Below are 8,685 nucleotides of genomic sequence, written 5' to 3' on the forward strand. Positions count from 1 at the left end.
TCCAGCAGCATACACCGCTTTTTATGTATTTCTTTTTATACCAGGTATCAGGTGTAATCAATAAATACACACGTTGTAATATCAGACTATCTTTAGATCTTTACTCCTCAAACCAATGTCCACTGTACTGCACATTGTCAGAGACAGAAGAACCCCTCAGTAATGTTTGCTGTCAGGCAGATAAGAGGAAAGATCACAAAGTGTTTACATGCTCCTCACCTGCAGCAGTGCTTCATCCAAATGTAGGAGAAGGAAAAGCTTTCAATACAATCATAAAACAATTAAATAGTTGATTACTGAACAATCAGACATAAATAAAAGTATGTATTTAACACCTGGGGGGAAAAGACGAGCACATACTTTAAACTCTATTAAGCCATTACATTTGCTTTGACTTTTAAGACACTCAAAATGTAAAACCACACATAATCAGAAGATTTTATTTAAAATGTATATAAAATTACAAAATAGATGACCCTCCAAAAGTAAACATACTCTCATTTGGTAGAATTAAATGATAAAACAATGTTTTAGCATATTTGGCATAAATCAAAGCTTAAATCTTTTTTACATGCCACACTTATGGATAATCATTCATGATTGTTTTAATATACATCAAATAATTAGGTTAAAAACAGACTATCCATTTGCAGTTACATGTCTGGTGAGAACCCTCATTCATTTCTTACATGATTGTCAGATACACATTTGCTGAATCCGGTTTTAGCCTTACAGGAAAAAATGTATTTCATTAAAAAGAGCCTCACTGATGAGGGCAGAAAAGACACCACACACCATATAAGTGTTGACTCATTTAGAGTCAAATTAAGGATCACTGATTAAACATGAAGCACAGAAGCAATTACTTTTAGAAAACACCCAGAGAGACATAGCATTACATAAGTATTACTCTATTGTTATTGTTTTAAAAACATTTTTGGTGCAGGCAAGAGTGTATGTTTGGTCTAACAATCACTAGTTTTTCTTGAGTTCATTCATGAGATAAGGCTGCTTTTTCTCAAGGATCTTGTAGAAGACGTCTTTGCCCTCAAGTCCAGCTGCATTCAGGGGACCACTGTAGAGCTTCCTCATCTGACCCTGAGAGGTGGGGAGAGCCATGATTTCCTCATAATCCCCTGGTTGGATTACTTTTTTTTCGAGGAGCTCATCTAAAATTTCGGGAATGCTGCACACTCTGTTGATCAGCTGTGTTCTATGTTTGTCCACAAAGTGCTCCCCTGAGGAAAGAGGGAATAATGAATAATGATTTGACAATAACATGAAGCCAACTTGATACATCTCTAAGAAAAGGCTGTAATATTATGCGAGAGTGATTTCGGTAGTTCAAAGGTATGAGTTTTGCATTAATTGAAACGTTTTCAACGGCATGTGGGTCCAAGGACGAGTACACACTGTCATTCAGAATTGTTTTTATTCTGGGTTTGTAGACAGATCTGATCAATGACTGAACACAAACATAGAACAAGACATTAACTGAGAAGACATCTTACCATCTGTGCAGCCATTGTCTGCCTTGGTTTGTACACCAGTAGCTCCAGCTGAAACAAAGTTAGGGAAAAAAATGTAAATTGCTTAATGATGGTCTAGTGTTTATGCTTGTTTTTCCAGACACACAGCAAACAAGATCTTTTATGGTAAAAATATAGGATCAATATTAGGTATTGCCAGTTTAATAACAGATTAAAACATTCTATTCTTTTCTAATTGCAACTAAATAAAAGACCAAAACCATAAATACCTTCCACCTTCCCCAGTTCTGTTACAACCACCCAGCTCGTACCCGAGGTAATTCCTATTTCTAGTGAATGAATGCGGCATAAAATCTTGTGCCTTTAGTAACTGTACAGCACAAGTGTCATGTCAGTGTCATCATAAATGTCAAGGGTGCAGTTTGTCACAGGAAATGTAATCCTGATATACATTTTGATTAAAATGTTCCCTTCACTCTTCTATCACTAGTCTCTCCCAGAACTGAACTGCAAACCTGCAAAATCTCTCCATTTTAATCCATTAAAGGCTTTTATGTTTTAGTGCACTAAAGACAAAGTTTCACTCTGGTGGAAAATAAAGTTTTCTTCTATTCTAGTCTAATATTGTATAATAGCTACATAACATATTGTATTGGTTGAACTTGCTAACTGACAAGTTCAAATGTCAAAGCACAGTTTTTTATCTTAACATTTACATCTTAATGCTAGAAATACTGTGTGGCAACTCCAAGAGCACAGTGCACGTTAGAGAAGGATATGTCTTAATGTTCACAAACAATGCAACTCATTTTCTACAACATCTTCTTTCTTTCTTTTAAACAGCAAAGTAACTCACTCTCGCTGGAACCAGGTTTTGAGGACTGTCCGCCCGTGCAAGAAACTGCAAGAAATAGAAAGACACCGTTATAAATACTGGGAGTTTGGGTTTGTGCATGAGATTACTTACTTTGCTTTATGAAAAATGTTCAAGTCTATCTTAAAACAATAGTCACATGCTCATGTGTACTTTGTTTTTCTTTATGTTGTACAAACTAAAAGAGTTTAAAAAAAGATTTTTACCGAACATAAAACTGCTATATAAAACTTCCTACATACAGGAAATGTATGAGTATTTAATATGTTGCTGGGTTTTATCATACCACTCTTGTATATACTATACTTACTTTATTTTATTGTATCCTCTGGTGTTTTTATGTAAGTCTGTATATTTTTAACTCGCTTATGAAATGTTCGTGATTCTAAATGAAAAGCCATTTAATCTTTTATATCAAGATAGATTTACCAGCTTTTTTAAAAAATCATTTGTCACTGAGCTACATAGTATAACAAAAATAAAGATAAACTACTATTCACTGGTAACTGACTGCAGATGGAGCAAGTTGGGCGAGCCACTGCTCGAAAGTGAAGGTAAGAATTAGGCCCGTGTTGTTCTGCAGACTAGTTAGTTATGTTCTCAAAAAGCATGATATAGTTATATCAAGTAAGATACTTACGGAGTTCCTCTACAGCATCGCCGCAGTTGTTCTCTCTCAGTATCTCCACAGCCACATGGAGAGCTCCGGACTCAGTAAACGTTGAGACCAGGACTTGTACGATGTCTAAACGGCTTTTCCCCTCCACCCTGCTAAGTGAGACTTGTTGCTCTCCTCTGCGGTTAACAAGCTCATGGCAGAAATCCTCAAAATCCTCCATTGACAGGTTCGCCAACATGTCTTTTAAAGCTCTTCGTATGGGTTTTGGAGCCATTGTTCACTAAGAAATATCGGAAAAAGTGGCTTCTTTGAAGATCAGCTCAAAAAGACGCACAGACTTCCTGAAAACGAGCGGGTGCCAAGATCTAAACAGAAGACGTGTTGCCTTCAGATACTGTCGGAAAAATGTTATGATCAATATGGAAATATCGATAATATACATATAGAATATTATTGATATATACATATACAGTATACATGTATTATGTCTACATATACATGGGCATAGGTCTACATAGCCTACTGTAGCGACACTGTTCGTTAAGTATTTAAAATGTTTAAACAATTATGGGGGGAAAAAGCCCACGCTGATGTCTTCATTTGTTTGTTTTGTCCGACTGACAATTTACTCTAAAATATTAAAAGCCGCCAATCATTATGTTTGAGAAGCTGAAGTCGTTTCGCTTAAATAATGACTGGAACGATTAATAGTTGCCAATTCATTCTCTGTGATTGACTGAGCTAATAGATGCTGCACATATACCGTATTGTATTGCATTGCAAGAATGGGCTTGATTTGGTATTAGTCTATTGTTTATCATCACTGGATTTTCTTTGTTATAGTCTTGGATTATGAGTTTATTACACAGACATGCAAAAGGCCCCTCACCCCCTCGGACCAAGACCCCCCCCCCCCCAGACATGAGAAACAACAACCAACAGCACACCCATATGCATTCGTACTCACTGTAAACCAACAGGTGTCAATGTTTGTGTAAATATATTACACTGGAGATAAAGACAGACTGCCTGACCCTGCACACTAAATACAATACAGGAAACCATCAAAGAAAGCCTGAGATGCAGGTTTCCATTTTCTGCTTTACTATTTTAACTAAAGAAAGAAATACAAATATTAACTCACACTGCCACAATTAACATATAAGGTTGGAATATCTGAACACCTGAGAAACACCTGAGGAAGGGGCCCAAGACCTCGACCGACGCATTTAACCTCCTGTTTGCAAGTGCCTACATCTTTTCAACTGTTGATTGTAAAAACAATACTAATAACAAATAAAGAAAATACTTTAGAAGTCTAGTAAAACGGAGTATGTAGCCTACGTAGTTGCACCTACTTGGTTACTGCGGTAGATAGGCTACTTACAAATGTTTAATCCATTCCTTACACTTTTGTCCCCGTGTTTTTGGTTTAGAAAGGCTCGGGAAGAAAAGAAACAACCATCCAAGCTGTTTAAAAGCACACAGCTGGCACACTGCGTCAACACGTGGACAGATCCAAAGGCTGCTCTGTCGTGACCGGAGAGTACTGAGAGATATCTTTGGCGCTTTTAGTGCCAAGAGTCGAGGTTATGAATGGGAGAGGTTTAGCGCGCAATTAATGTTAGTATTTCCGACTGTCTCTGAAGGCTCCACTTTTTTTATAGTCTTGTAATATAATCTGTATACAATAAGGATGACGTTACCCATGTGTCATCGGAGGCGGATCCGAATTAAATTCTTTGGCGCGAAACACGAAAGCTGGGTTGCCATCATTCCGGATATACTGTAGCCTATGCGGAGGAAAATGGCCCGCATAACAATCAAACAGGATATAAAGAAGTGCCTGAAGGATCTGTGTGGCTCTGACTTTCTTACGTTTTGTCACGAGCTGCACGACAGCAAAGAAGAGGTCAGCCTCAGTGATGTGGAGAATAAAAGTATATTGCAGATCACAAACCTTCTGGTTTCAATCTTCACCGAGCGCAAAGCCTCTGATGTTGTTGTGGATATACTGAAGCAGATGAACTGCAACGACGAAGCAGAGAAACTGCGTGAGTAAACACTGATGATTTTGTCTTCACACTAAAATTATATATATATATAAATATAAATATATATATATAAATATAAATATAATATATAATATATATATATATATATATATATATATATATATATATATATATATATATATATATATATATATATATATATATATACATACAGACAGACAGACACTCAAAATCCTGTAATGAACTGAAAGCAAAAAGATTTGAGCTCCATCTCTTGTAAAATATCTTACAGGGAACATTTAACACCAGTCGAGTAAAAACGGATTGTCAAACATAAAATTCCTAAAGATTAAACCTCAAAATGAAAAGTTAAATGTCTCCAGTGTCTTGATATAACTGAGAAGTCCCTACACCAGAGTATTCTTGAGACTGTATGAGATCGGAGGGGTCTATGTCACACTGTATGTGGCACAGTGGAAACATTTAATACTAACTATCTTATATCCACCTTTAACCATCATATAATCTCTCTACAGATGCAAAAACCAGAGTCTGTGTGGATGTAAGTTCAACTTCGCACAATGACATTCGAATATTCTCTTTAACATTGTGGTCATTAAAAATGTTACTCACAATCGTGTTTCCTATTTGTCTTCCACTTCTTAAAGAAAGGTGTCCCCACCTTCCGGAGGACCTCGACCGGGGAGTTGGAGACAAAACTCTCTCAGGAGGCTCTGAACCATGCGGATGGCCAGTTGCCCTTAAAAGTTAATGTGCCCCGAGGTCCTCGTGTGAAGGTGAAGACTCCAGATGAGGTGGAGGCGGAAGCGAAGGCCCTCGTTCTCTCTGAGGGCGGGGACCCTTCTAATGAGAGTCTCGTTCTGAGCAGGCATAAGCTTCAGTTTGGCAAGTACAAAGGTAAAACCTTCCAATGGCTGTTGGAGAATAATGTGGGCTACATTGCTTACTTAGTGAATAGCCACCAGAAGGATGAACGGGACCCAATGCATCAGGACTCGCTGATGACCAACAAGGTACTGCAAAGAAAAAGGGTGATGCTGTGCGCACTGTAGAATTACCAAGCTCCCAAAATGTTTTTGTTTCAAGGTCTTCTCCTCCAAGCCGATATGTCCCTCTTCAGATATCCTACAGCTGCACTCAGTGTGCCTTCACCCCGAAGTTCAAATCTTTCAGACATAAAAGATGCAATATACCTTTACATGGCGGCTACAGCTAGCACTCCAAACATCAATATTTACATTGTACATGAACCATGTAGCTTTAATAATAACATAAATGTATTTTCATATGTAGGATTCCTTGACCCAATACGCGAATGCTTATCCTGAGGTTTTGAAAGAAATCAAAATTCGTCGTGACTATGAGAGATCCCTCCAGTCAGACCAAGAAGGACAGGCCCTTGCTGGCTTTGGAAAGTACAAAGATGAGACACTGCAGGAGCTGTACGAGTCGAAGGACGTCAGGTGTGTTAGAATGCATTAGTTAATTGCAGTGGATCTTGGTGTTAGTAACGCTAGCAGACATTAAAGGCTTCCACTCCATCCTTTTTACACAGCTATGTCAACTACCTCCGGAGAATGAAGTCAAAATGCAACCCAGGGAGCAAAATGGAAGTTGCTGTCCGATACATTTTGAAGCGTGACGAAATACGGGCTGCGGCTGCAGCTGGCACCAACAGGCCGAAAAACAGCTTCACCCCTCAAGCAGCCAGAAAGACATATACCAGAAGAAAAAGGGTCCAAAGCACCAGAGACCAGCGAACCAGTGCCCCATGGTCTGTGTTTACTGACTACCATTTCTGTATGTAGCGCACTATGTGTTGTTAAAGACCTCTTTGTCCTGCAGGTTTTATTGTAAATATCTACTGCAGACTTGCTAAAGTAACTCTAGTGTCTCCTAAATTGCTTTGGCATTTTGTCTTGTGGTCTAATCCATCTCACATTAAGTACTAACATTCCCCAAATAATGCTTTTATTTTCGAGTCACTGATCTACATTTACCCACTATTTTCTTCTTTTAAAGGGGAACTCCAACGATTTAGTGAATAAACAAATTACATTTTTATTACTGTGTCACGCAGACACCTATACCCTATCTATCTATTCAATCTACTCCATTCAATGGGGACAAATCTATAAACCCCCAGAATACAATAAATTGCTCCATAGCTTGTAGTTTGAAATGTCTGATTATTTTAGGCCCCATATCCCTGCACCAAAGCTCAGTGTTGCACTTGCAAGAGAGTGTTTTTCTTTTTTGTGACCTACTTTTAATATATTTTCCAGGCCATCTTCACAAGGTGTCACAAAGAAGAAAGAGGGGCAAGGAGTCATCCCCTTTGAACTTAATGTGTACTCTCGGTAAAGTGCCACTTAATGTGGTGACGCATGCCTTGGCCTGCCTCACTCCAGTTTTCTCTGCCTCCCCTCCAGGTTCAAAAGGAGGAAGCTGTAAAAGGCGTCTCATCGGTGACCATCACTTGTTCTCTTTGGAAGTCAGTGGCCTGTCCTCCTGCGGCACTCACATACTCGTGGGACAACAACAATTACGGAGCCATGAAGATGTTTCCCCAGTATGAATATCGCATTAATTACTTTTGGGGGGTATTTTTTTCCTAGTACGAATCAAGGGTCTAAGGACAGGGTTTCATGCTGATTGAAGCCCCTTAAGGCACATTTGAGATTTATAACATTGGGCTTAAATGAATAAAATTGACTTGACTAATTCCGTATTTATCAAGATTAATAAATCCCTCTTTAGCAACTCTTATGCCGTCACATTTACATAATGCATTGTTGTTTAAATGGTATGAACAGTCATAAAGACATTTGTTTAAAGAGCACTTACAGGTCAAACACATGAATGTATCAGGGCCTCATTATAACCCGGACACAGCTAAATGTTCTTAGAGACCTTCATCTACATGAAGACCTGATTGATTGATGATGACCAAATTTATTGAACAATATTGATGAATACCTATGCTTTAAAATACTGTGAGTCACAGAATATTATACCCAATAAATGCTTTTTTATTATGAAAACAAAGCACAAAGCATTGATCATTCTTTCAGGTTGGTTTCTGCAGACAGTAATCTTGCTGGGCAGTTCATCCAACGAGAGCACACATGCGTCGCTACATCGAGTGTTTCCCTGAGGAGAAAGAGAACAACATCGACTCATTAATGAATAACACGAGTTCATAGTTCATGTTTTATATCAGGTTATACAGCAAAAATCTTTATCCAAAAATGTCGCTGTGGGAAACTTATTCAAGATGTCAAAACTGATCATTCAACCTGAGAAATTGTAACAAAGATACGATGGATTACACGCTGCAACGTTCCCTATGACCCGCGTGAGCATGTTATAGGCAATTTGAATCCAGGTAAAACAGAAAGAAAAACACAGACTAGTATCAACAATGGCTCTTAAGAAGTTTAAAGTGACAAAATGAACAGTTATATACATGAATATAAAGATAAATTAGCAGTTGTTTGCCTCTATATTGTGGTTATCTCAATTTAGATGGAAACGTTTGATATAAACTATGTTTTTTCTTTAGATTAGAATGAGCCAACACCCAGCATGCAGGCAGTCAAACATGTTCAGAATCATCAATGCATACCATCTCCCATCATTATGGCTCCTGCTGAGGGTCTTGCA

The 8,685-nt window shown here is 38.2% G+C and overlaps 2 protein-coding genes and 1 long non-coding RNA gene across 4 annotated transcripts; 1 reads left to right on the forward strand and 2 right to left on the reverse strand.

The window, feature by feature from the left end:
- Positions 1–424: 424 nt before the first annotated feature.
- On the reverse strand, positions 425–4,521 carry pycard (PYD and CARD domain containing). 2 transcript variants are annotated; one of them, XM_029452495.1, is made up of 5 exons: positions 4,371–4,521; positions 3,005–3,263; positions 2,347–2,391; positions 1,512–1,559; positions 425–1,238 (listed from the first exon to the last, which is right to left on the reverse strand). In XM_029452495.1, exons 2-5 carry the CDS (start codon positions 3,255–3,257, stop codon positions 976–978), a joined length of 609 nt encoding a protein of 202 aa, XP_029308355.1. In that variant the 5' UTR covers positions 3,258–3,263; positions 4,371–4,521; the 3' UTR covers positions 425–975. The 2 variants fall into 2 exon arrangements, with proteins under 2 accessions (XP_029308355.1, XP_029308354.1); XM_029452494.1 differs by having other exon boundaries at positions 3,005–3,377; positions 4,371–4,499.
- A 231-nt stretch (positions 4,522–4,752) lies between these two features.
- Positions 4,753–8,067, forward strand: LOC115021812 (uncharacterized). Its single transcript, XM_029452493.1, has 7 exons — positions 4,753–5,037; positions 5,535–5,560; positions 5,667–6,032; positions 6,313–6,328; positions 6,377–6,482; positions 6,575–6,793; positions 7,452–8,067. The coding sequence occupies exons 1-7, from the start codon at positions 4,779–4,781 to the stop codon at positions 7,471–7,473; spliced, it is 1,014 nt and encodes a 337-aa protein (XP_029308353.1). The 5' UTR covers positions 4,753–4,778; the 3' UTR covers positions 7,474–8,067.
- LOC115021814 (uncharacterized) lies at positions 8,029–8,685 on the reverse strand. The gene is made up of 2 exons (XR_003833757.1): positions 8,648–8,685; positions 8,029–8,172 (listed from the first exon to the last, which is right to left on the reverse strand). It is a non-coding gene; the product is annotated as an uncharacterized LOC115021814 (long non-coding RNA).

This window comes from Cottoperca gobio, chromosome 16 (genome assembly GCF_900634415.1).
Source record: "Cottoperca gobio chromosome 16, fCotGob3.1, whole genome shotgun sequence".
Lineage (NCBI taxonomy): Eukaryota > Metazoa > Chordata > Actinopteri > Perciformes > Bovichtidae > Cottoperca > Cottoperca gobio.

Bases quoted from the DNA above. Each gene is read 5' to 3' on its own strand.
- LOC115021812 (XM_029452493.1), top strand. From the start codon at position 4,779: ATGCGGAGGAAAATGGCCCGCATAACAATCAAACAGGATATAAAGAAG. The intron at 5,038-5,534 runs GTGAGTAAACAC...ATCTCTCTACAG, and splicing joins CGACGAAGCAGAGAAACTGC to ATGCAAAAACCAGAGTCTGT. The intron at 6,794-7,451 runs GTCTGTGTTTAC...CCTCCCCTCCAG, and splicing joins CAGCGAACCAGTGCCCCATG to GTTCAAAAGGAGGAAGCTGT.
- pycard (XM_029452495.1), bottom strand. From the start codon at position 3,257: ATGGCTCCAAAACCCATACGAAGAGCTTTAAAAGACATGTTGGCGAAC. The intron at 2,392-3,004 runs GTAAGTATCTTA...TATTTCTTGCAG, and splicing joins CGATGCTGTAGAGGAACTCC to TTTCTTGCACGGGCGGACAG. The intron at 1,560-2,346 runs GTGAGTTACTTT...ACTTTGTTTCAG, and splicing joins AAAACCTGGTTCCAGCGAGA to CTGGAGCTACTGGTGTACAA.